A 27,677-nucleotide genomic window follows, 5' to 3' on the forward strand; every position below is an offset into this window, starting at 1 on the left:
AACGGGAAGTACCTTATAAGTTTCGTGACAGACACGACGGACGGACGGACAGACAGGCAACAAAGTGATCCTATAAGGGTTCCGTTTTTCCTTTTGAGATACGGAACCCTTAAAAATTATGAGACCATTTCGCAAACATCCTCTCTATGGAGAAAAAAATATTTTTAAATCGGTTCAGAAATCTCGAAGAAATCGGTGTAGGTACATATCAATATTGAGTAACCATGCAGTATCAAGAATAAGGATTTGGATTCAAAAAAAATTATGAGACCATCACGCAAACTTCCTCTAAGTAATAAAAAATATTTTTCAAATCAGTTCAGAAATCTCAGAGAAATAGTGTATTATATCAAAAATATTGGTGGCTTAAGTGTATTACTTCGTACATAAGAATGATACCTAGATGTAAACTATGATTGTGAAAAAAAATTTAAAATCAGTTCATTAGTCTTCGAGATCATCGCCTACAATATACAGGAATGTTACGCGACTAAAAACGCTCATTGAGCGAAAAAATAGCTCAAAACGCGTTAGGGTAATCGCAGAAAGATCACGACCACGGTGCTCAGATTTCGTTCGGGTTTAGTGCAGAACGCGTCGTGGCTTTTCTTCATTGCCACAACATGTCGTGAGCGTTTTCATAAGAGCCATAACACGAATTTCAGTCGTGTCTTCCTGCGATTGCCACAACGCGTTGTGAGCTATTTTTTCGCTCAATGAGCGTTTTCGGTATTTAAGCGTTACATATACATATGGATCGAATTGATACTAAACTCCTTTTTTAAAGTTAGTTATTAAATACTGCCCTAATATTACACCTAATACTTCCTTTGAATAAAAGTTTCAAAATATATTTAATGTATACAGAAATCATCCAGTTAGTTTTATTACTTATGTTATAATAATCCCAACTGTACAAGACAATTAGGTGCAAAATACGGCGTTTCGACAAAAGTTGCGAATAAATCAAGGATGTTGAATTTATCACGGATTATGGTATCAATATTATTATCAGCAATCATAATATTTATTAAAATATGCATGCCAAAAGAAATTATCATTTTACTGGTTTTTAAGGTTACGTAAACGTCAACTTCTTAAATCCATCCAGCATCCTCGAGTCTAAGACTAATCCTTTCAACGAAATCTTTTGTTCACGAAACGCCGTATAAAGGCGGAAACAAATAACGGACGCAAGTCGCGACTTATAGGTATCTGGATAATACAATATAGCACACTGAACTTTGCAAACTATCGGATGTAACCTTTGGTGCTTGGACATCCAAGAGATATCTCACAAGTTGCGTCCTAAACGAATGTGTACTCCTATTAGTCGCAGCTGTCAGGCGCAGCTTACAGACGCCCCCATAGTTTGTTTCCGCCCTAAGTGTCTTAGATATGGATCTTCGAAGTTTGAATATGTAGGTATGTACTTATTAATCTTTTTTAATCAGTTTCAAAATAAAAATGACTTAATAATACAGTTAAGTTTTTCGATGGGATGTCACATTCCAATACATATGATTGTATACTGTATAGCAAACGAAAAATCCAAACCAAATACAGGCAAAGTTAGTCTGTTTATTAAGAAAATTTTGTTGCAACAACTTTAAGTTATCACTCTAAAAATAAATTATAATGAATGAGGCCCATTTAATGTTGACGATCGATTCGATTTTGCTATATTATGGGACACTAACATAACTTACTAAAAATATACTATAGAAGCAATATTTTATTTGACATATCTAAGAATTAAACTTTATTGGTATCTTAAAAATCATGTAATGAAAGAAACATTTTACATCTTAAAATTTTGTATTTATCACACATATCTACATTTTATTTTTATAACATAAATACAAAATTTTAATAGTAGTACCAACAAAAGTCGCTAACCAGTATGCGCAAATGGTACGCGGGCGTAATCAGTATATCATACAAGTAATTACAATATCAATACCATAGGTTAATAAATGCAAAAAATCAAGTGCAATGAAACTCCAGATGGTTTTTGTTATTTCAATAATTCATATTGAACCTCACAAAATGATGGATGTGTTGAGAACCTTAAACTTTATAAATTTCATATCCGTAAGATACTCAAAAGTAACATTAGAATACATTTCCTTGGACTTGGTGGTTTGTACCAGAGATAAAACACTTTAAAACAATTAATAAACCGGATTTTACTAACATTAAATACTAAATTATATTGTCTTTCCAAATTATACTTCAGTAGAATATTGGAATTACATGAGAGTTATCAACTGAACAGAAATGGCGCTCCTCACAGTGTCCCGTGTGTCGATTGCTATCACTGGACTATATTTGGTGTTTCTCTTAACTCCCCTCTTTTTCAGGAATTCTTGTACAGGTAATATATTTCAATACATAGTGTTATAAAGAGCATTACAGAATTCAATAACAATTACTCTGCTGCATTTATTGGTCCTTGCAATGCATTAGGACTAGGAGAATTAGACGATACCATTCTGCCTTGCTCCTTCACAATCGGATCTGAAAATAAATATGCAAGTACAACATTAATAACATTTTATTTAGATATCAGTCATCTTGGACAAAACTTAAAGAACTCTGATAAGTATTAGGGACAAGATGGGTATGCTATATTAGGACTATAGCTGAGTATTTTTCTAAGCCTATTGCACTACAGACTCCTCTCCTTAGTGTAATGTATACACAGCACCTATATTATGAGCTCGGACTGTAACTACTTGTATCACAACTTCCAACTGACTGCATATGGCTTGCAGGTCATCTATTGGTATCGACATTTAGTGGAAACATACATCTGGAACTGTGATCTTCTAACTACAGCCTTTGAGCTAAGACTAGCCTGTCTATAACAGGGTCCCGTTGGCACTCTTCAAGTATGGAACCCTAAGAATAAGGTTAATGTTTCTAAATAAATTTTGTCCATAAGACTAGTGAAGGAATCAATGGTGGCGCATTGGCCAAAAAAATTTTGAGACTCGTTTAGAAAGTAAGATAGTGTACAAATTAGAACTCTTCTTATGTGAGTTTTAATCAAAAAGTGTTTAATTAATCAGCTGGTTGATTTTGTATGCATCAATCACAATTACAATCGCAATTTTTGTGATTTGCTGGATTTATGGAGTTCTTGTTGCAACAATGCAATGTAGCCAATTGTGAGCGTCAACCAATCAGAGATGATTGGGACTGTGGCATCATAGCTTGTCATTCTACAGCAATCAAGCTGCTGTTATGCACCACAGAATGACTATGAGAAGATGTTGGGTAACTTAACTTAAACTTTTCAAAATAGATTTATTTTAATACACAGAAATTGTCTAGTTAGTTTTATTATAAGTACCTATAGATATAAATGTGAAAGTATCTGTCTGTCTGTATCAGCTTTTCACATCACAGCTCATCAGTTAAATAAATTAAGATGAAATTTGGTATAGCATGGATAGCTTTCATCCCAGGGAAAGGACACACATATTAAGCTACTTTCGATCCCAGAAAATCAAAGTGTTCAGAGATCAGATAATTTGTGCTTGTTCATTTGTTACCTATGTGTTTGTGCATTGTTCAACTGATGGAGTTGAAACTTTATATAATCGTTGTTGGCACTTGCCTAAAGGACATAGTACCATACCATACCAGTATTGCCAGTATACAATAATTCTATTCAATTTTGTTTTATGACATGTGGCTGCACCAGATGGGTGCAATATACTTCACCAATGAGGTGTGGAATTGAATTGTTGGTGCTAGCTGGGAACTTTGACATATAATAGTCCAAAATGGTAAGAAAATTAGCATAGTATATTCCAAAGATGCTTAAATTCGTAAAAATGAGTGTCATAAAAGAGTAAGTATAGCTTAATGTTAAAATAAAAACTGTAAATGACTTACAGAAGTATGGATGTTCCATTGCTTCACGAGCAGTGTACCGCTCATAGTGGTCATAGCGCAGCAGGCGGTCGAGAAAGTCTAATGCTTCTGGAGAAACCAAATGCTGATTTTCTGAATGTACAAATCGTTCCCATCGTTTACGTGAATGTCTAAAAATTATAATTAAACACCATTTATCATTCAGTTGAGAATTGATTGACCAATTGATGTCATTTGGACAGTCAAAAATATAGATAATTGAAAGCTGGAAAAGAATTCATAATTTGAAATTTGTTTTGACATTCAAGAAAACACCATGTATTTGATAACAGTAGTTTGTATAACAGAGTTTAACATGGTTGGGTTATGCATATACACACTAATATTATAAATGCGCAAGTGTGTCTCTCTGGGTGTTACTAGCTGTTCAAGGGTCTGTTTGACCAGTTCTGACAAAATTTTGTACAAAGATAAATCCATCCAGATGAAGTCACTGCATCATCTAGTTAAAAATATTTGGAAAACAATGAAGATCACAAGTCCAATATTGTGATTCGTAATACTGATAAATGTACATAAATAAATTACCTGCCAAGAATATCATTAAACCGAGGATCCAATTCTATATGATATTTATCCAAATATTCAAATAGCTCTTCAGTGCCCAGCACTTTGGCAATACGTACAAGCTGATCATAATTATCATGACCATGGAAGAATGGTTCCTTACGGAAGATCATGGATGCTAACATACACCCTAGTGACCACATATCTAGTGAATAGTCATACATTTGATAGTCAACCAAGAGCTCAGGACCCTAAAAAAGGTAAAATGAAAGATCATATTAATTTATAACTTAAAAAAAATGACAATTCAAATCTTATTTAATTACCAACATACCTTAAAGTACCTAGAAGCAACGCGAACGTTGTACTCCTGCCCTGGATGATAGAACTCCGCTAATCCCCAGTCAATGAGACGTAACTTTCTATTATCATGATCAATCATTACATTATGAGGCTTTACATCTCTGTGCATGATACCCATACTGTGGCAGTAATCTAAAGCCTTCAAAAGTTCATACAAATAATACCTGGAAAGTTAACAATTTTGGTAAATATGAATTGAATTAGGTAAAAGCTTTTTAACAAATCTATTTTATTTTGTTAATTATGCTTATGATATAAAATGATGATAAAACTAAGAATTATTTAAAAAAAAATTACAAAGGATTTCATATTATGTATGCATTATAATTTTATGGGTATATGACAGCGAAACTCTAAATAAATTTAAAAAAACTGCTCAAGTATGAGTTGGACACACATACAAAGAGTCCAGCCATCGAGTACGAGAAATCTCAAACCAGTTTAATAAAAATTTGCAAATGAATGACAGCTAACTGCCAAATTCTATGATTCTAGATCAAACGGAAGCACCCTATAGGTTTCTTGACAAATACTACAGACAGACAGCACAATGATCCTAAAAGGGTTCCTCTTTTCCTTTTGAGGTACAGAACCTTAAAAATAATCATCAATATGATAATATAAGCTTACTGTACCTTATATCATAATCTGACAATGTTTGATATAGTTGCTTAAAATCAGTGTTATTAACATGTTCAAATATTAAAGCAGGCGTACGAGAGACAGGGTCTTTAACAACAGCTTGTAAAGTTATTATATTTGTGCCTCCTCTTAAGTTCTCTAATATTTTTATTTCCCTTTTAATCTTCTTCTTTTTTACAGGCTGCAAGAAATATTTGTTACAGTAAACCATTTAGTATAATACAACTAATAATCATCACAAGATCTTCCAGGAACCTTGGATTAGTCATTAGAGTATACAAAACCTCTATACCAATTAGGCAAAATCAATACATGTTATATACAATAGAGCATCACTTACCTTCAATATTTTAACTACACATTTCTCGTTATTTGTGATATTTATTGCCTCAAATACTTCACTGTATTTTCCGCGCCCAAGCTTGCGTACTAACTGATAGTCCTCCTGGTTGCCCCAGTCCACCACATAGCTTTCATAGTCCCAGTATTCTCTCGGTTTCTGTGAGTTAACGTCGGCATATACCCGAGCTCTACTAGGTACTGCCATCGTATTATAACTTTGCCAACCTAAGGTCTTGTCGACGAGGCTCTTACCGGAAATCGCATATGTCTTGAGTAATGATACTGTGAATAAAAATATTTTCGACGTCACTTTGAGATATTCACTATTTATTACACTTGACTATTGTAATTTTAATTGTTCAAATTGTCACTTGGAATCATTACTAGCGATTACGAACGATTACGAGTCACTTGTATTGATGTATAACCTAAAAAACGACATCCAACTGAATCACATAATTAAGATCAAAATAAGAGGCTTTTGGAGGCATTTGGAAGATTTTCTGATACTCTGGAGAAATCAATTACGTCAGCTTTCTGATAGAGATTAAATACAAGAAAAGCCAAAACGATGACATGAAATAAAATTTGAAAGTCTTCAGGGAGAAAAACGCACGCCATTACTAGTCAAATGATCAAATGAATCAGGCACATTCCCATACCTAACACATTCCTGTAGATTATCTTATTTTAAACAATAAATAGTTTAAGCATACATAAACTTCTTGAAAATTAACAAATAATTGGAAGTCTACTAAACAAATTACACTTTTATCACATAACCGGCACAAATTCAGCGAAATTCAAGATGGACGCCCATCCGATCGTCCACCATTGCCGTTTGCCATGCATTTGCCACTCTTGTCTTGATCTCCTCTCTCCCTCTGTTCCCTATTTTTAAACGTAAACAGAGAGAATCAGAGTTGCCAGCTCAAAAGTTTAGTCATCAAATCTGGAAAGTATTGTTGAAAAATGTCTTTTTTTTTTTTTTTCTTTTGTGGAATTAAAAGGTGTCTTTTGTGGAATTAGGTGTCCCCAGATGTTAAGTAGGTAACTAGCCTCTATATTATTTGATCCGTTGGATTTATTGAACATCGTAATCTGAAAGATCGCTAGTCTCAGCAACTTGAATCATGTTTTAACTTTTAAGTAAAGCTTCCACCAAAATCTGAAATTAGTAGGTACCTAACTTAGTATGATCTACTGTTGCCAGGAGAAGGCCTACCTATATATTAGTGAATCTGCTTTTGCTATGAATTATTAATGATTTATTTAATGAAAACCTACAAATAATTGCACAGTTTTTTTAATCTTGTTGGCAGTGTCCGTGGGTAGCTGTCATAATATATCACGTCAAATTCTGCCTCCCACATTGGTTACCGCCAATCGCCATGTTGCCACTTGCCGTGCATTTTCATCCATAGTCTGCCACACAAATACTAATCCTTAGAGTGGAGTGAGCTTACTTCTACTGCCAGGGAGTTAGCGAGTATATTGCAAGCTCATGTCCCGAAATTCGAGATTCATATTTCATGACATTACCTACTCGTAGAAAAAGAGACCTATTAGCAACCTATTAGGCACTTGTCCCACCGCTGAGGCGAAAACTCAACTACAAACTAAAAAACTCAATTTTTTTCACTCTAGTAACGTACAATTAAAGTGTGAGTGCTTTTCAATAAAAGAGTTCACTGATTGAGCATACTGTCGGAGAGAACTTTCTCTCAACTTGTTTGTCACAGTAACAAGGAAGAAAAACTCCCTCGGCGTCGGTCTCTTAGCGGTTAAAACAATATGCTTGTAGTGTAGTTACCTGCTTGTATGGAAAAGTAATGTGCACAAATAAAATAAATTCATTCAATCTTTATTATGTAGGTGGGTAGGTTATATCACATAAATTTTTTTTCTTAAAATAAAAAATTACATGCCTACATAAATAATTAGAACTGGTAAAGTATTAGCACGGCTTTATGGCTATAATTAGTTGTACTTACTTAGAAAAATACTATACATCTGGTATTTTTTAATACAAAGGAACATTTTTTTTAAAATTGATTAAAACATGATTTGAAATATTACTACTTTTATAAGATATGTGTTTCACTATTGTTACATCAGTAGGTAAAATCACATATTATGTATATAACTTGTATATAACGTAACTCGTAAAACACTTTCTTGATTTCAGATTAGAGATCGTAAAATACAAAATTCAATACTGATCCGAAAATAAAATACAAATATCGTATAGTGTAGAACTATGTATATAAATAAAATATGGAGATAAATTGTACATTACTCTCCAGACCGGAATCCAAACTTGAACTGTCCTAACTCCTAAGTTTTAACCCAATCGAATGAATGATGCGGAATGCATACCTACAGTTAATAACGAACACACAAACATTATTGTTATGGAACGTTTTTAGGTTCCGTACATAATAATGAACATCAAATTTTGGGTGTATGAAATATTATTGCTTTTCCGACCGAGAACATTACAATAACCCGTGTAAGAAAACCCCAACTCGTACTATTCGAACTCTACTCAATGAGTTTTAAACAATGATACCCTAGGGACAAAAAATCTTAATTTTTTTCGGCTCCTTTTTTATGTATAGGAGCCTCCTTCAAAAAGAATTTAATTGAATTTTTAATTCAATCTTTGGTTTTGGGTCAACGTTCTACACCACCTACCAAAGTTTCAGGTTTGTAACTCATTTAGTCTATGAGCTAGAACCCTGTGATATGTTTTGGACAGACGGACAGACAGACAGACAGCGTGACAGAGTGACATTAATACTTTACTACTTTATGTACGGAACCCTAAAAATCGGCACAAGGCAGATCCACGATGAGGAGTTACATCAAGAAAATTTTGAAACTTGGTTGATCGATGAAGGATCATCTAAATCAGTTTAGTGATTTTTTGATCAGCTTAGTAAAAAAATGTACATAGCTTTTGTTTATAAGCCTTAAAAAACTCAGATTAATTTCACGTCTCCTGGAATCGAATATTTTTTTCTTACTCGTAATAATTTTTAAATATTTCTATTTAAAAATACACAATATTATTTTAATTTTTTTTTTCTTGAACGTAAAGTGCTGGCAGCAGCATTCTACTAAGTTTACAATCTAGCCTAAAAGTGAAGCTAATAAGTTATAAATATTTTTATTTACTAAGATTTCACATTAATTAACTATAGTAGTTACCTACCTACTGTTTGCTGTAATATGTACCCTTAAAATATTTTTGATTGGAAGGTCAAAAGCCAGCTGCATAGGGCATAATATTTTCAATAATAGTAATATTTTCAGTGCTGCACCAAGTCGCAATTTTTTGATTGACTTGGTACTCGCACGTTGACTGGTAGTTTGTACTTGAAGAGACACGAGCTTTGGCTCCTTCCAGTGTGATAAAGTGGATTTAGTCCGCGGAAAATACTGTAATTTTTGGAATCTGACCTGGCAACACTATAATTTAGTCTATTGCCATTCATGATTGCCAACATAGACCTTACTTGAAATGCGACAAGGATATTTTGGCACTTGAATGACATTGACAGGGTGGCGAAGTTGAAGAACAAATGCTGCCAACAATTAGTATCTCTCCTCAATTTTAAGGAATATGTCGAGAATGTCAATGTTGAAAATCGAGCACCGAGTAAGTTTTCTCTAATTTTAACTGAATGAGAATTGGGAATGCCATCCGTGTTTCCACATAGGGATAAAATAATGAAAACCATTGATAGGCCATGGACCTGCAACCTATCATATTTACCTGTTCAAATACTAGTATAGTACCTAGGGCTAATTAAAGCTATAAGATGCTGACTGTATTTATGATCAGGATATATCTTGAAGTCATGTACATAATATATGGAATGGCTCTAGTATTAAAAAAAAACAGTAAAATTTTGATTTTAAGGGTTCCATACCTCAAAAGGAAAAACGGAACTCTTATAGGATCACTTTGTTGTCTGTCTGTCTGTCCGTCCGTCCGTCCGTCCGTCCGTCCAACCATCCGTCCGTACGTCCGTCCGTCAGTCGTGTCTGTCAAAAAAACCTATAGGGTACTTCCCGTTGACCTAGAACCATTAAAATTGGTAGGTAGGTAGGTCTTATACCACAAGTAAAGGAATAAATCCGAAAACCGTGAATTTGTGATTACATCATTTTAAAAAATTAAAATTTGTTTCAATTTTCAAAGTAAGATAACTATACCAAGTAGGATATCATATGAAAGGGTTACCTGTATATTCTAAAAGCGATTTTTATTTATTTTTAGGCATAATATTTTTGATTTATCGTGCAAAGTGCCGGAAAAATAACCCGAGTACGGAACCCTCGGTGCGTGAGTCTGACTTGCACTTGGGCGGTTTTTTTATTAGGTAACTGTCACTGTCATGTCAAAAAAAATAGCCTCATAATAGCCCGGACTAAACCCATACTTTTTTTTTTTTTCTTCTCGTCTGGCTTTACACAGATTAGCCAATGTCAAGTTTGTACCCGTACTTTTGACATGACATTTGACACAAAGTTAAAATGGCGCGTGAGACTGAGAAGTCACGTAGGTATAGTGCGTTTCATCGAATAGTACCTATGGCGTTATGTTTGCTCCCCTGTCTGTTGGGTGGTCATCCATATTGGCATGAGAAGACACAGATTTTGTTTCTTTTCATTCGATTTTCATTTCATTCATTCAGGAAAATCAAATGAAAATAAACAAAATCTGCGTCTTCTTATGCAAATATGACTTGGATAGACAGGGAAGCCAACATAACGCCATAGGTACTTCGATGAAATGCACTAACTACATTATACAGCTAATGTTTCAGATTCTTGGATGATTATTATCTCTATGCTCAGAATACGTCATAATAATAGTAGGTACAGCTAATGTGCCTAATTCTTCACTGTTGTATACATTCATGGTACCTATATCTGCCTATGTCAAAAATAAATTATTTCTCCGAGATTATTAAATAGAAGGTATTATAAAATACTTTTACCCACGTCCTGTTAGTTTCACGTCCAATAACCATTTTAAATTATGAACTAAAAAAAGCATGTCAAATCATTGTGACGTGAAATACTGGCAAGTATTGTGTTTTGACTAGTTGTCAAACACAGGATTATATTGTCATTCCTCCATACATTCCTTTCATAAAGCTCCCTGCAGAAAGGGATATTAAATAAATGTTTCAATTGAATAACACGTTCTGAATAAAAAATAAATTGGCTGAAACTTGAGCTTTCCTTACTATGGGACCCTGATGTGTAAATAAAAAAATTAAGGTATACTTAATGATAATTTTTATTTTAAAGTATTCTTCATAGAACCCAATGCAATAAAAATAAACAAAGATAGGTAGTTACGAATCATTAATACATTCTATAACAATTATGTATATTATTATACCTACATATTACGTAGTACTTACTACTTACCTATCTTACCTACTACGGGTAGCCAGGTAATAACAATATTTATAGCTTCGATTAGGTAAACATCCATAGGGACTATAATAATAATTTAATAACAAAATTATGTATAATATCTATTAATAAGAAATGATGCTCACGACTTCATCCACGTAGATTTTTAAAATCCCACGGGAACTCTGATTTTCAAGGATAGAAAGGAGCAAATGTGGCTAATGCTGTTGTACGCAATCTCGGAACTATTCGGAATTGACAAGTCTAACTATAGTGATCTGAGCTATCCTTTTCACTATTTTCTTGCATTCAATTTAGACCTGTCAAATTAGTTTAGTTAACTGCATTGACATATTAGAAGGTAACTGCTGGTCGATTGCGATCGATGATTATTACAATCTCAATAGCTATTTGACGAATTCTTAGAAATCGTTTTAAATTATTCTTTATTACATAATAAGCCCACTACATTGATATTTTTTGGAAGATCTACTGTATTAAGAATTAAAATTATTGATAGTTTAAGTATTGAAACCGCGCCAAAAACGACACTCGCTAGTGAACAAGTTCACTTAGATTCACTTTACGTGAACAACTGTATAACCTTTGGCTGAATTTATCGTAATCTTGTTGCAACAATGCATTGTAGCCAAGAGTGAGCGTGAGCCAATCAGAGTTGATTGCGATCGTGACATTGTAGCTGTCATTTTACCGCAATCAAGGCGCAGATTGTGTACAACCGGATGCAAGCTATCTCTGTACCAAATTTCATCAAAATCCCTTGAACAGATCGTGAAAAGTTCGTGAATCAGACAGGAATATAATATGGATTATCCTGAAATGCTTTAGGCTGTAATTCTTGTCACGCGGATGAAGTCGCGGCCAGAGTTATCTGTAAACATGTTTCAAGCGACTTGTTGTACGACGAGTAGCGAGGCGCTGTTGGGGAAGCGGGTGGTCGCGCGGCTCTCGGCGCCCAGCAGCGTGCTTACGGAGAACGCGGAGCCCACCAAGAAAGTACCAGGCGAGGCACACAAGGCTTGCACCTGCAAACAAATGCAACCCCATAAAACATCAATTCGGGCAAAGTGGGCCGTGGGCGTCATGAAATCTGACCTAAAAAGTGTTAAAAATAGATAAGAGAGTACGTATCAGACACAGGAATTTGTTCTAAGATACCATGGCCTTGATTTAAAAAAATCTCATACCCCCCATCGATTAATCGATTTAATTTCTAAAACAAATCGTCAGTTTTATCACGATAATAAACAGTTGATTTATTAATTTTTTTATTTAGAAGTCTTTATTGCACACATATTATAGCAAAACAATAATATGTATGATTATGATATGATTTGTTTAGACTTAAAACACATATTTCGCACTGTAAATCGTGATCCACAACACGCACATCTATGTGCACAGAATCGGTTGTTAGATTCACAGCTATGGCGAAATAAATACTGGGAATACTTGTTATATAAATCTAAAATTATATACCTGTACACGACGGGATTCAAACTTCTCTAGAGTAACATTTAAACCCAAATCTTTTGACTCTATGTCTAGCCCGTTGCTTAAAGCACCAGCCCAGCCAAGTTGTCCATAATTGTCTCTGGAAATATTAAACGAATGATGAATAAGTATTCTATCGATGACTAACTTATGCTTTTAAATCATTATTATACACATACCTATTTTGTTGTCTCGACATATCTATAAAAACTTTTACGGGCACCCCATAGCAGTTTACAATATTGATTACTACAGGGATCATGCATAATTTATTAACTTTAAAGTCATGGTCAATATGATTGGAATGCTCCAATCTAAAAACGACTACATTATTCTTTTCACTTTTTCCCTTTGTTTCGTGTAAATCTATGCGGGTACCGATATCGTCAAGCGGCACGGCGTTGAGCGTATCAAGAGGTAGCCTTTCTTTTTCACGAGAAAGCATTTTACCGAAGCAGTGAAGCCAAAGGCAATGTTGGCCGATGGTTGCACGGCCAGTCTTCTTGTTGTGCGCCTTCCATCGCAAAACGAACATAGAGCGTATCAATCCACTTCTTTGTTCCTTGTTTTCATTTACATCGACCATATCAAATAATGAAGGTGTATCGTCTGTAATAAATTTTGAATAGGGAGGCTTGTTGATGTCATCTTTACTTTCGGGGTGATTTTTAGCAATTTTCAGACAAGAATATTCAATCTGCCCTTCTGGTATACCTCCAAGAATTCTTGCGCTTTTCAGTATAAGATGAGCTCTCTCTCGGGAGATTAAGGTATTGTCAGAGTCAATTGCGGTCGTGAGCTGCGTGAACTTCCACTGTCTGCTCAGCAATGACGCCTCCAGCACTTCCAGAGTTACACTATCGTCTTTCTCATTGCATATGTTTTTTATTTCCACGGATAAATGCATATTTTCTAAAACTCGATTGCCAGATTGACCTAATCCTCTTCGCGGCGTCGCCATAATTTCGACGGTCTCCTACAAAAGTGGATTTATTTATTTTAAATTAAAAAAGTATATTTTCTAAACCAGCATAATGCCTCCTTATGCCTCTCAAAAGAAAGAAAGGATCCTAGAATACTGACAGTGGGATTGAAGCGGAAGACGTGTCGCAGCAGGCGGTGCGGGCGCGCGGCCTGGCCCGTCTCGTAGTAGGCGAGCAGGTAGAGCCGCGGCGCGCGCGCGTGCGGCCGCAGCAGCAGCGTGGCGCGCGCGGCGCCCGCGGCCGCGCTGCTCGCCGCCACCAGCGACACGCGCCGCGCAGCCGCGCGCGCCCGCCACTCCGCGCGCGCTGCTCGCTCGTCTGTATTCACGCGCAATCCATACTTATATTATAAATGCGAAAGTCTGTCACTCTATCTGCTAGGTTTTTACGGCCCATCCGTTTGATTTTGATGGGTACAGAAATAGCTTGCATCCCGGGGACGGACATAGGCTACTTTTTGTCCTGCAAAATCGGGGTTTTTAAACAAATAACACCACGCGGACATCCGCTCCTAAGTATATCTATACATAGGTATATGTCTTTAAATATGCCCATGCAAAAAATCACGTCGATCGTACGACGTGATTGAAGGACAAACGAATAAACCAACAAACAAACACACTTTTGGATTTATAATACTGATAGTGATGTCCACGATTATCCCGCTTCTAACTTGACCGATTTGAATGAGGTTTTCTTTAATTTAGGAACAAACCCTTATATGTAATGTCAACACAAAAATTAAAGCGAACATTACAAACTAAAAGCGATAAATAGTGCGTGAATTTTGAGAAAGAACTCGCCATATTATTTGCTCTATGTCATGTCAAAAGTACGATTTAGTACGACTATACTTTTGGCATTACAGTTGTCACAAAGCAAATATGGCGAGTCCTTTCTCAAAATTTACGCATTATACAAAACATACCCGAAAAATCAGGCGGTGGGCGATATTTGTCATCATACAACACTTTGAAATCATCCACAGTATCGTCGGCGCTAACCACGCTCATACAGTCGGGGTGCGACACAGCCAAGTACAGGTTGCGCATCGGCACCGGACCAACGTTCCGGAACTCTACGTCTACGTTCAATATTTCCCCACTCATGATGTCAGCACTGGTTTCAGACAGCGTCATCTGATAAATAATAATAATAGATTCATTTAGCCTCAACAGCTCAATGGTTGAGGAGCGGACTGAACTCCGAAAGGTCGGCGGTTGCACTTTTGTTGTACCTACTCCTAACACAAGCTTTACACTTAATTGGAGGGGAAGGGAAATATTGGTTATGAATAGCATGACTAATATTCTCATAAAATAACTATTCAAAAGCGCTTTGTTAAAAAGTTAGTTACACAAATCTCAGTTGTTGTAATTGGCTGAATTTATGGCAATAAGGTGTTTCAGCCAATAGTGAAAAAGTGTCAGCAATCAGAAGTGATTACGATCGTCACACTGTGGTTGTCAAACTACGGCAGTAACCTTAGACAGGCTTCTGTTAAAAAAGATACATTTCTAATATCAATTAAATCTATTTTTTACGTATTTTTGTCACGTTTTACGTCATGATTTTATCGTGCGTTATAAAGCCTCATACTAAATCTATACTAATATTATAAAGAGGAAACCTTTGTATTTTTGTATGTTTGTATTGAATAGGCTCAAAAACTACTGGACCGATTTCAAAATTTCTTTTACCATTACTTAGAGGGATTCTTCCGAATCCGTATAGGCTATATTTTATCCCGGAAAATAGATAGGATTTTTCGTGGTAGTGAAAATTGTGGAGTAAGGCGTCGAAAAAACTACCGTACGTTAACGATTCTCGCGAACGCTGCCTAAATGGCCACCCGTAAGAAGCCGGGGCGGGTCGCTAGTACTACATAAGCATAGACGTAATCAACAACCTCATATTTTATTTAAACCTAACTGTAGTGTAAATAAGATCACACATGACTCCATTTTATTAAAAACAACAGTAACTTGCCTGTAAACATGGCGCTTGAGGGATAACTTTTATTTGCAGAAGTTTATCCGAAAAGTTGTTACCACCTAAATTTAATTTTCCCAAAACCGTCACACCGTTTTCGTTCTGTTTGCCCTCTCCAACATTTATCAATCTGAAAGTTATCAACAATAAAGAACTGGTATTGGACAGTTTGTAATTATAAAAAATACCTATTCACTTCATGATTCTAGGTCAATGGGAAGTACCCTATAGAGATACCCTACAGAGTTTTCAATAAATAAAAATGTGTCACTGCCATGATTTGACGAAATTTAGTATCGAGGTAGCTACTACTTTTTATTCCGAAAAATCGGAGAGGTCCCACATAATTTACAAACACCTAAATCCATGTGGACGAAATCATGGTCATTATCTAGTAAAAAAAATCAAACTTACTTAAAGGCTAATCCTTGAATAATTAGTTGCCCAATCTTCAGAGGTATCACAGTGAAATTCAATGTTCTCTTACAATCTCCCTCTAACAAAAAGGACTTAATTTTCTGACCGTGTATCACATTGCTCTCTAGAACTTGCCCCGTAGCGAATAGAGGTTCATTATTTAAGACCTCGTCGTTGGTTGTTTCTGTTTCCTCTACATTTGGAGTGAACTGCCATAATAATTCGATTTCTTTTAAAAGTAATGAAATCTTTAATGGGTTGTATAAAGTTATTGAAATTTGGATTGGTTCTGAAAAAAAATAAGAGTATATAACAAAATGAATTAAGCTGCCAACAAAATTGGTTTGAATGTATTGCACATAATGCGTAGAAACATTCGTTTGTATTTGACTTACTCCCATATTCACAAACATTACTATGAAGTTTTACAATGCATCCTCAACAGCCCAATCATACTATTTAGGAGTAACTCACGTAACTCTACATAATGATCTGATTGTTGAAAAATGCCCCAATTCCCACCCTGTGAGCATTGATATCATAATAATGTGCAAATTCAGCAAACAATAATGTACACAGATGAAATTGCAGTCATCAGAAAATTACAAAATTAAATATTCCTAATTTGTTAGTCATCAGATTTCAGATTTAGGAAAACAAAAGAAATATTACCGTACCTCCTTGCGGAACAATCGGATTGCTATCAGTTTTTTGTGTATACAAATCTATACTCGGTTTAAAGATCATCGGCACGCTGCCTTGAGCAACCTGAAGCAGGGCTTCCTCCAGCTTGTGCCAGTAAGGGTCGTCCTGGCCCGCGTCTGCCGCAGGCGGTAAGGAGAGAGACGAAGCGGGCGTCCGTCCCGGAGACGAGAGCGGCGCGGTGCCTACGCATAATACTGCGGTTTCCTCGCTAGATAGCAAAGGCACAGGCAGGATTGGAAGATGCTCTTTGTACTCCTCTGATGTCTCTACCCATTGCTGAAAATTTGTCAGGTAAATACATCAATATACTCCATAGTGATTGCAATATTTTTTAAATTTATTTCATAAACACATATTACGTTAAAAATACTCATGGAAACCATCTTCTTCAGAATTCATTTCTCAATTTTACTGTTATTTAAAGACACATGAGAATGTAATGTAAGTTTAACATGCATTTCAACTTTCAAGTACTTAACCGAATTTAAGAAGACCTATTAGCATTTTTATTGATAAACAAACTGTTTGAAATCTTCTCAATTTATTGAGAAAATATTTCGCGTTTTGTAAACTTCCACGAGTCATAAATTGTGTAGTTATTTTACGATGTAACTGAACAAATATAATCAAACAGATTTTTTTATTATTTTGATGAACGTGTGTGTTATTTCCTGAAAAAGAAAGCTATTAGAGATAATATCTCGTTTTATTTATTTACAACATTCAGATAAGTCATAAAATTACAATGAGTATAGTATGGTAATTGGTAACATTGAGTTATATTTTTTCTGTACGTTGGTTTTGTGATGTAATATCGTGACTTTCGTGTTTGCAAACTGTAAATTCTATAGAAATGTAGAACAGCTATAAACGCAAATGATGTGAAAAATATGAGTCTTTTTGTGCTCAAAGTCTGACTGACCTATGAGACAAAACATCGTGTTTTTCTATTATTATGATTTAGCTTCCCTACTTACCCAGCGAGCAAAAAATTAAGCTTCACACCGAATAACAGTATATGTAACGGTTTTCGCAATAAAAATGATATATTCAATAATACAGCATATCCAGTATTTGATAAAACTACAAAATAGTTAATAGTATACCTATAAAAAGTCGAATATGGTCTCGAGAGAGGATAAAGCAAAGGTGCAGGGCACCCCGGCGGGCTAAGTACTGCTCTTGAGTCTTGACGTATTGTCCAGGGGCGCCAACAAATTCTTTCTCTCTACCCTTGTGTCTTTTGTCATTCTCCCATTTTTGAGTCACGCAGATCCCCGCACGCTTCGCAGACCAGATCCTCTCATTACCTACTGGTCCACGATCACGATACATAGCTGTTCCGCCTCTTGGGCCACTGGTGTGCAAACTTCCGTAGCTTGCCGATCTTCTTATTCTTTGGGGCTATGCAGGTTCTTGAGTACCCTGTATCACTTCGACCGTCTCCGAATCATTATGATCGCTTCCACTTCATATTTCCTTGTCAAAACCTATGGCCGCCAGGTACATCAGGTACCTATGCATGTCCCTCGCTTGCCTTGATAATACGCTGGACGATCTTCCTCACGAACGAACCCGTCCACAACAGGGCGCAACGGAGCTCCTCGTACGCCGGACATTCCCACAGGAACTCAATGTTCCTCCTCCGCCCGTCGCATTTCTTGCAGGCGCTAGTTGAAGCACCCATAGCCTGACAGAACCTGCGAAGTCTTACACTCCGGTGCGAACCAGGTTGCCCTGAGCCAACCCGATTTCGCGTTTAAGCCGGCTCTCCTTTTGGTCACGGTCCTACGCGCGAGTAAGGATAGTGAGACGGGCCACTGACCTGGTGCGCGAGCATGAACTCGCGAAGGAAGGCGTCCTGTTGGGCGGAGGGCTGCGGCGAGAGCGGCGCCAGCGGGGCGGCCAGCCACGAAGCGGCGGCACGCGGCAGCTTCAGCGCGCCCGCCAGCCGCCCCAGCGCGAACTGCACGTGGTCCGTCGACAGCCGCCAGCCGCTGCCCGCATACACCTGCAGCCGACAGTACTCTAGTCTAGCATTAACACATATATGCGACGGCGCCCTACTAAGAATAACTACAACTACTACAATAAACTACTAACTACTAAAGTTTGTTCTGCCGAATAGGGATGATGCCTAGGTCAATAAGTGTAAATTAAAAATTTATAACACCCCCGACAAGTGAAGGTTACAGTAACTAGAAAAGACCGAAAAGACCTGATAACTTTCAAACGGCTGAACCGATTTTCTTGGACTATTCCGCGCCTACGATCCAAAGTATCAGAGTTTTCCAAAACATATTTTCAAATAAATAATTATGTATCAAGGCAACGTCCATCTTGACAGCTTGATATTTGTCAATTGACATAATATTATGAATCTAACGGATATGTAACCTTCTTTTCTAAAAGAAAACTAGAAAAGAGCTGATAACTCTTAAACGGCTGCACCAATTTTTTTGGATTATAGCTAAGAACACTCTCGATCAAGCCACCTTTCAAACAAAAAAAACTAAATTAAAATCGGTTCATTCGTTTAGGCGCTACGATGCCACAGACAGATACACAGATACACAGATACACAGACACACAGATACACAGATACACACGTCAAACTTATAACACCCCTCTTTTTGGGTCGGGGGTTAAAAATAAATTCTTTCTTAGTAATGACTAAATAGAGGGTCTTCCGAAATTCGTAAAGTCCACATTCGCTGCTAGTTTTAAGTTTGCCAACCATTTAAAATTGTCGATTGAACTAAAAAAGTACGTCAAATTACGTCAAATGTTATGACGTGATATCTGTGTATTTCAATACATGCTCCCATAATAAGCGAGCGTTTTGACGTTTGATAAAAAGTCGCTGATTTGATTAGTAGTCATCATCCCTATTCTGCTGATCAGTATAATCCCTCCCCCGTCTTGCTCCTGTGACCCCACAGGATTGCTCTGTTCATTTGTTTTCTGTGCAAGACCTGTAATGGTAACTGTCAAAATTCCAGGTAGGTTTACAAACCTTTAGCTTCTTAATTTTAGATTTAATTTTGACTGAACTCCTAGAAGTGTTAGAGCAAAATTTAATTAATCACTCTTTAATTTACTATTTAAAATAAATTACAGATAAGTTTGACTGAAATAAATCGTTCCAAGTAATAAGTTCGCAGTTATGCTAAAATCTTTTTGGTGTAATATTTCTGAGTTCAGTATGAAGGCCTTTAAGTACTTTACAAATAAGTAGTTTTAAAATACCTGGTAAGCTTGTTTGTAACATCTGTATGCATGTTTTTTCTGTCCGGCTTTAGAAAATCTGTGCCCAGCGAGCACCATGTGGAAAGCATATTTTCTTGACATGACCTTATTACTTGGGCCTTTCAGAAAACACAAAGCTGCTTGTTCTAGAAGCATTGCACTCCGTAAATCGCTGTCTTCAGAGGTCATGCGAATGAGTTGCTTGGCTGCTTCGCCGTATAGCCCAGCATTGATTAAACATGGCACAGAGAGCAAAGTGGCTCGCACTGCATACTGTATCATTCTGTAATTGTAATATTCAAAAGAAACGGGCTTGTGCAATTAGGGTTACCAACCTCCATTGTCTCTACAATCCATACTAATATTATTCAATGCGAAAGTGTGTGTCTGTCTGCTAGTTTTTCGCGGCCCATCTGTTTGACTGATTTTGACGAAATCTGTTACAGAAATAGCTTGCATCCTGGGGAAGGACATAAGCTACTTTTAGTCCCAGAAATTCAAAGAGCTTCACATAATTTTTAAAAAATATAGGACAAAACCAGGCTAGGTCAGGTAGACACTATTATAAATTAATGTCTCCCACCGTGTTGAACATTGTATTTGTTCGAGCTAATCCCAAAATGCTGTACTGATTTCATAAGGTTTGCACTAGTACAAAGAGGGATTATCTGAGAAGGTCATAGGGTATAATTTATAAACATTTTGCGAAAATAAGCTACTAATATGATGATATTTGATAATTAAGTGAAAAAAAACATCCCGTCTTAGTGCTTCCATTGCGTGCGCTACGTACCTAAATAAAGGTTACACGAAAACAATAGTGGAATAGTTCCTCCCAAAAAGTTCTATGGATACCTATATTATATCATAAATTCATGACATGACCGTCCCACCCCCATCCATCCACCAGAACTCATCCAGTTATAGATCGGATCAGTGCTACCCGTGCAAAGCAGGGACGTCAACAAGTAAAAAGTAAAGAAAAAACTAATATCTCAACCTCACCTACAAGTGTTAAGGTAAGTGACAATGCTTTCCTCCATGTAGCCAAAGGTTTTTCTATTGGCCTCTCCTGCCATGAAAGCGCTGATGGCGGCCATTTCCAGCGCGCCCGCATAGCACAGCCATGCACTGTCGGCGTAGAACTCGCGCTTCGCTGTGTGATACGCGTCGAAGGCTCGCTGCCATTGCCCGCACAGAAACCAAAGATCGCCCAAACGCCGCAACTGAAGCTCCGCACAATCGGTCGAGTAACTTGAAATCATAAACATTTAATTGAGGAGCTGGCCAACAAAACGATGATATAAAATACTTTTTTCTTTTAATCCAGTATATATATAGTTTTTCTCGAATTAAATACAAATCTGAACTAATTTCCATACCTTCAGAGCTGGTTAGGGTTTTATACTAAAATAGTAAAACGGATTTTTTTTATCACGGAAAATCAAACAGTTCCCACGGGATCTTTAAAAACCTAAATCCACGCGGACGAAGTCGCGGGCATCCTCTAGTCCATACTAATATTATAAATGCGAAAATCTGTCTGTCTGTCTGTACCTTTTCACGGCCCAACAGTTTAACCGATTGTGACGAAAGGTACAGAGTTAGCTTATTTCCCAGGGACGGACATAGGCTACTTTTTATCACGAAAAATCAAACAGTTCCCGCGGGATTCCTAAAGACCCATCCCCTTAACCGATTTGTATGATATTTGGTACCGAGGTAGCTTGCATCCCTGTAATTGACATTGGCAACTCCTTATCCCGGAAAATCAAACTGTTCCTACTGGATCTTTAAAACCTTAAATCTATAGGCCTCTAGGCGTGTCTTCCACACGCCACGGTCTTGCGCCGACTGAATCCAGCGGTTCCCTGCGACTCGTTTGATGTCGTCTGTCCATCTAGTATTAGGGTCTGCCAACACTTTGCTTATCAATGCATATGACGTTATCATAATATAGATAGTAAGTATATAAAAAAAATACTTACATAACTGTATTGTTGATTGTTGTAGCTCCTGATTTTCCAGTTGTAAACCATCGTTTTGTAGCTGATAGGAGAGATCTACTCACACCTTTTTTATTTGCAACCTTAAACAGATATAAACTTAAGTATAATAGGTAACTTAGTTAAACCTTGTTTTATAACTATGTATAGGTAAAATAAAATATCATTTGCCCCTAAAATACATCAATCAGATAATGATGTTGCTTGATGATTTAGTTTGTACATGCATTGCAATGCAACTCATTTTTTAAAAAGCAAAAACAAAATCCATTTGAGTGAATTTATAATTTTTCCCAGGATAAAGGATTCTACATCCTTCTCCAAGCGTCTAAACTTCGTTGAAATCAGGTAATCGACACTTCAAGAGACAAGTAACAAACAGACATATTTTCAGTACAGTGTACAGACTATATTAATGCAAGTTTACTTACAACTTCGGTTAATTGCGTAATTTGCTTTTCTAAGTGTGGCATCAACGCTTTCGAAGTATACTCATGCAAGAAACTTTTTATTGCATCAATGTCCACCGCATTTAACGCAGCTCCATGGATTTCAGATAAACTTTCAGAGGATTTGATCACATTAACACTTTCTGAACTGCCAGAAAACGAATATGGCTAAAACAGAATTAATAGGTACATCAGTATTCAGTATCTATAGAAAAGGGAACATTTTAATTTTTTTTAAACATACGAGTCAAATTGACAACCTCTTTTTCTGTAGTTGGTGCACTCAGAATGAGATTTTACATACACCATCGTTGATAGAATTCAAGAGTCGACAAAAACGTCAAATTAAATGGACCTTAAAAATCTTTAATTTGAAGTCAAACTTCACTACCACTGATTTTAGCTTAAAAGAGCAACCGCCGAGTTTCTTGCTAGTTCTTCTCGGTAGGAACGGCATTCCGAATCAGTGGTAAATTATTTTGACGATTCAAAAGCACTTGTAAAAATTTAGATGAATAAAAATATATTCTATTAATTAATACATTAGCAACGTTTCCGCCTGAAGCGCCGGCTGCAGATGTATAGACAGACTTGAACTTTAAAAGATCATTTTAAGGTCAAGTTTACTATAGCGCTAAGTATTCGTATACTTGATATCAACATTCGTGAGTTGTACAATCCTAAGGATATGGTTAAAAAGTTATTAAAAAAATAATGTATTATATTTCGATTGTTGATATTAAGCAGTTTAGTATAAGTAGTACCTGTAAGCTGTTTGCGTTATCATAAACATCATTATCGGTAGTGATAAGAGGATGTACACCTTCAGGATTTGTAGATGTTGTTGCATTTGATTTCTCATCTGTATGCAAAAGGAAACCATAGTTTGACAAGTGTTAGCGTAGAAAGAAAAAAAATTGTTAATGTTAGGATATAGGATGCTAAGAACATCAACATGTAGGTAGGTACATATTATAATGGTCATAGTCGTCACTTGTCACCATATCAACTCGTCCAGTATTCTTTGTATGAAACTCTTTACTCCTTGTAAAGTACACTAATCAGAATCGTATCGTAATCGCCTTGCCTCAGTAGTTCAGTCAATATGTAAGGAATAATTAGATGCCCTCCGAAAAAAGACCTACCGTAATTTGACATAAGGTATCGTTAGGGGGGCATGTCAAGAGGTCACAGGAAAAATAAAAAGGTCGCGCTGATTGCTGATTTTGAGAAATTCAAAAAATACAGGACAAACTCACGAACCGCGTTGCAGTGTGTGGTCAATTTGCAGTTCCCGTGCCTCCAGCTCAACATCCTTGCGCTTACGTATTTCCTAGGTGTTATATGTGCAAAAGTCTAAAAACTAAAATACATATTTTGTTAATAATGGACACTACAGGTACCTGGAGTAGTCGCACTTGCTGCTGGAAATGTGATTTGAGTTTCAATCGGTGGGACTTGGAGAGAGGCTGTCAGAGAATCATTCTGGAGGCAAAAAAGAATATTGAAATAAAATTTTATAAGAAATAATAATAATCTGGTCATTAAACAATGGAATTCTTACAGTTAACACCCTGGATCTCTGTAAATATCTATCCCAAAAATCAGTTGGTAGTTTGGGATCTACAGTTTGCTTAGAATTTATTGATAGCATAAAGCAGTTGGTAGCACCAAATGTTAATTTTAATGTTTCAAATGACTTATCTGCTCTGAAATAAAATAAACATAACATTAGTTTTAGGTTTTCATTAATGAATATAATGAGAACATACTCAATACCTATAATAAGGCATCCATACTAATACCATAAATATGAAAAGTGTGACAGTTTGTCTGCTAGCTTTTCACAGCCTATCCATTTAACCGATTTAGACGAAATTTAATACAAAGATAGCCTGCCTCCTAGAGCTTATACGTCATATCACTCACAAAGGCCTCACAGGTTACATATTAAAATTTAAAACATACTTCTCCTTAGGAACTGCTGATACATCATGAAGAAGAAGATAGGATTTTAAAACAGCATTGTTAAACCACTTGGGTAATTTAGGTGGGGTAACATTCTGTAGTTGTGCATACTGCTGATTTAAGGCATTATAAACATCAATTATGTTGTCATCCAGAGTAGTTGCAACAATAATACAAGCCAGGAAATGTTTTGTGAATTCATGATCTGAAGGAAATTGAACTTCAAAATATGCTTCTCTCCAGGCATCAAACCAAGGTGTGGCTTGAGGTATTTCTATAGTATGCCCCTCTGAAAAAAATAATCATTTAAAAAATGAAAATCAAACACAGTTTTAAATCATTCAACAAATATGGATGAAATTCTTCAGACCTATAGTAACTGGTACAGTTTTTTCATCATAATTATATAAGACTGCATTATTAAGTTGTCGTCTTGCCTCAGTAGGCTGCACAGGTTTCCAGTTAACATCTCTTATTACTAGGTTGAAATTTTTTACAGAGCATACGCCTCCTCCTGGCTCACGGAATTGACCTGTGACATAAACATAAAGATATGATAATATTATTAGAATGTTTAAAAATTCAAATAAAGATGTTAATTTAGGTATTGAATGAGTTCACCTTCCCAATCCAGAGTAGTAAACGGTTGTAGTAGTTCTGACAGGGTTAAGTTATTTTTGCCAATAACATTCTCCACTTTAGAGCTGCTTAGTGTGGCAATGATTGGAGAAAAAGAGTTTTGAATGAACTCTTGGGCAGTTTTGTTCATTTCGAACAGATGTTAGATTTACTTTCTAGTATTAAAATATCCGTAGATTCTTGATTTTCAAAATGTACCTATAGATAATAAGTTTGGTGAATCAATTTTTGCATGTTATTCTTAAGAAGTAATACTTAAAAATGTGACTATGACTAATTATAACACTTGAGCTTCTTTATTGAAAAACATTCATACGTATTTTAGGAAAAGATTTAGCAAACTACGAAATTCCTCGGAGTTCGGACGGTCTTCATTTTTATTTACTTTTTAGTAAAAAAAAAAAAAACAAGCAAATAATGAATCCCAAACATGAACCGAAATGACATTTACAATTTGACAACTAGAAAACGAAGAGCATAGACCAGGAACGAAGAGTAAGAGCTATAGATCATATGATCGTTTCTGGTTTCAACGAATAGTTCCTATGGCGTTATGTTGGCTCCCCTGTCTGTCTAAGTCATCACCATATTGGCATGAAAAGACGCATCACTGACGATCATGACCAGACCTAAAAGAGCTAGAACCCAGAGCTGCAAAACTAGTTAAAAAAACTGGTACGAACCATACGAACAGGCTCAAAAGAGCTAGAACCCAGAGCTGTAAAACTAGTTTTAAAAAACTCTATCTGCGACTCGGTGCGTGAAGTGATATCCTATATATGTTATTGGTCTGTGTCCTATATGTTATTGGCACAGACCACGAATCCGGAGATAGACGACGAAGTTCCATAGATCTGTTTATGATTAGTAGCGAGTACTATACATACCGATAATATCGGATTATATATATGGAAAAAATCAATATCTATCTATAATAAACTTTCTTTGTATCATGGTCTTTCTATTTCACCCTCTTATGGCAATTTAACACTATACATTACACGTCTCTTTCCCACAATATAATATAGATGTAAACGGTTGCGGCGAAACGTCACGATGACGTCATGACAGCCTAGTAATTTTAGGGATGAGCTTCGAAAATCGTAATGAATCGTAAATTAAATATAGTGTCGCATTTTATCGTAAAAATATCGGTTTTTCGGTTTTCATTTACCGATTTTCGGCAAATAACCGATTTATTCAACTTTTTTTGGTCAACAAAAATAAAACTAAATAAAATAATTTATTAACGATTTAAAAATCTTATTAACTATTTTTGGTTCAATGACGTGATGGTGATAAATATTAGCACGCTTAAAAATTAAGATGGATGCGACGGGTCTGCCCGCAAAATTCAAATTTAATTTGGTTTTTCGCAATTTGTAAACTAATACGACAACGTAGGCTTATGGCATTCTATTTGCGACAATAACAGTATCATCCCCAACTATTTATTTAAAAATCTTCACTTGAAAGGGTCCAGTTTAAGAAATTAGCTCTAGTATCCACTATAACCCACAAATTAGTCGACGATACTAGAGCTAATTTCTTAAACTGGACCCTTTCAAGTAAAGGTTTTTATATAAACCTGTGAGGATGCTACTGCCATTGGAGCAATTAAAATGCCATAAGCCTAGGTTGTTGTATTAGTTTACAAATTGCGAAAAATCAAAATTAAAATTGAATTTCGCGGGCAGACCCGTCTCATGCCCTTAAGGGCCGGCGCACACATGGCGGAGTGCGGCGGAGTTCAGCGCAGAGCATGCCCGCAAAGTTTTCTAATCGCGTGACACATTACGCGAATTTCTACCATAGAATGCGCGAGCACGCGCGGGACTGCGCAAGTATCCGCACGGATGCACAATTAAATTTAGATATTATTTCAATGAGGACAAAGTCGATAATACTTTTACTGTGAAAAATGCTCTGCGCTGCGCTCCCCCATATGTGCGCCGGCCCTTAAAGTACCTAAACTAAACCTTCGTAGGGTTCCAATGCACCACAACAAACTCAGCTGGGTATTTTTTTGTTATTGCCATCTCACAATCACACTTAAAACTAGTCAGAGCAATTTAATCATACTATTTTTTTATCATTATCTTTTAGAAAATAAAAACTTTAGATTTCAAGATACATCTCCAAAACGTTGTTTTGAGAGATTATTATAAACTGTATAACAATTAAATATCATAAAATGAATTGCTATAAGTGTAATAATTGTAGTTTTCTGACCAGCGTTTTATATTTAACACAATCGAACGTCTTGGACGAATTATACAAGACGCAAATGCCAAATTATCGTAGTCTTCATAAAGATATTATTCATTTAAACTTTAAAGTTACTGAGGTCAAGTCTGCCGTCCTAACAAAGAGTGCAATAAGTCGAGTTTTTGGGCAAATTGACTTAAGACCATATCCGTAATCACGAAAATGCTCTATATTTTCGCCTTAGACGTCTTTTTTGTATCTTCAGTAGTTTCGGTTCTGTTGGTTATCAAAACTGCAATATGTAATAT

At 36.2% G+C, this 27,677-nt stretch overlaps 2 protein-coding genes across 3 annotated transcripts; both read right to left on the reverse strand.

The window, feature by feature from the left end:
* Window positions 1-1,561: 1,561 nt before the first annotated feature.
* LOC123872658 (casein kinase II subunit alpha) lies at window positions 1,562-6,669 on the reverse strand. 2 transcript variants are annotated; one of them, XM_045917100.1, is made up of 7 exons: window positions 6,462-6,669; window positions 5,798-6,227; window positions 5,451-5,638; window positions 4,787-4,979; window positions 4,474-4,703; window positions 3,907-4,055; window positions 1,562-2,520 (listed from the first exon to the last, which is right to left on the reverse strand). In XM_045917100.1, the coding sequence occupies exons 2-7, from the start codon at window positions 6,002-6,004 to the stop codon at window positions 2,432-2,434; spliced, it is 1,056 nt and encodes a 351-aa protein (XP_045773056.1). In that variant the 5' UTR covers window positions 6,005-6,227; window positions 6,462-6,669; the 3' UTR covers window positions 1,562-2,431. The 2 variants fall into 2 exon arrangements, with proteins under 2 accessions (XP_045773056.1, XP_045773047.1); XM_045917091.1 differs by having other exon boundaries at window positions 5,798-6,081; window positions 6,462-6,668.
* A 4,435-nt stretch (window positions 6,670-11,104) lies between these two features.
* On the reverse strand, window positions 11,105-25,614 carry LOC123872529 (trafficking protein particle complex subunit 8). Its single transcript, XM_045916850.1, has 19 exons — window positions 25,144-25,614; window positions 24,893-25,054; window positions 24,523-24,811; window positions 24,119-24,263; window positions 23,958-24,039; window positions 23,319-23,416; window positions 22,537-22,722; window positions 22,088-22,188; window positions 21,105-21,353; window positions 20,100-20,382; window positions 18,676-18,861; window positions 16,823-17,126; window positions 16,143-16,434; window positions 15,726-15,858; window positions 14,665-14,875; window positions 13,837-14,054; window positions 12,933-13,729; window positions 12,739-12,853; window positions 11,105-12,284 (listed from the first exon to the last, which is right to left on the reverse strand). Exons 1-19 carry the CDS (start codon window positions 25,289-25,291, stop codon window positions 12,144-12,146), a joined length of 4,140 nt encoding a protein of 1,379 aa, XP_045772806.1. The 5' UTR covers window positions 25,292-25,614; the 3' UTR covers window positions 11,105-12,143.
* Between the last annotated feature and the right edge of the window lie 2,063 nt (window positions 25,615-27,677).

The sequence above is a fragment of the Maniola jurtina genome, chromosome 2 (genome assembly GCF_905333055.1).
Source record: "Maniola jurtina chromosome 2, ilManJurt1.1, whole genome shotgun sequence".
Lineage (NCBI taxonomy): Eukaryota > Metazoa > Arthropoda > Insecta > Lepidoptera > Nymphalidae > Maniola > Maniola jurtina.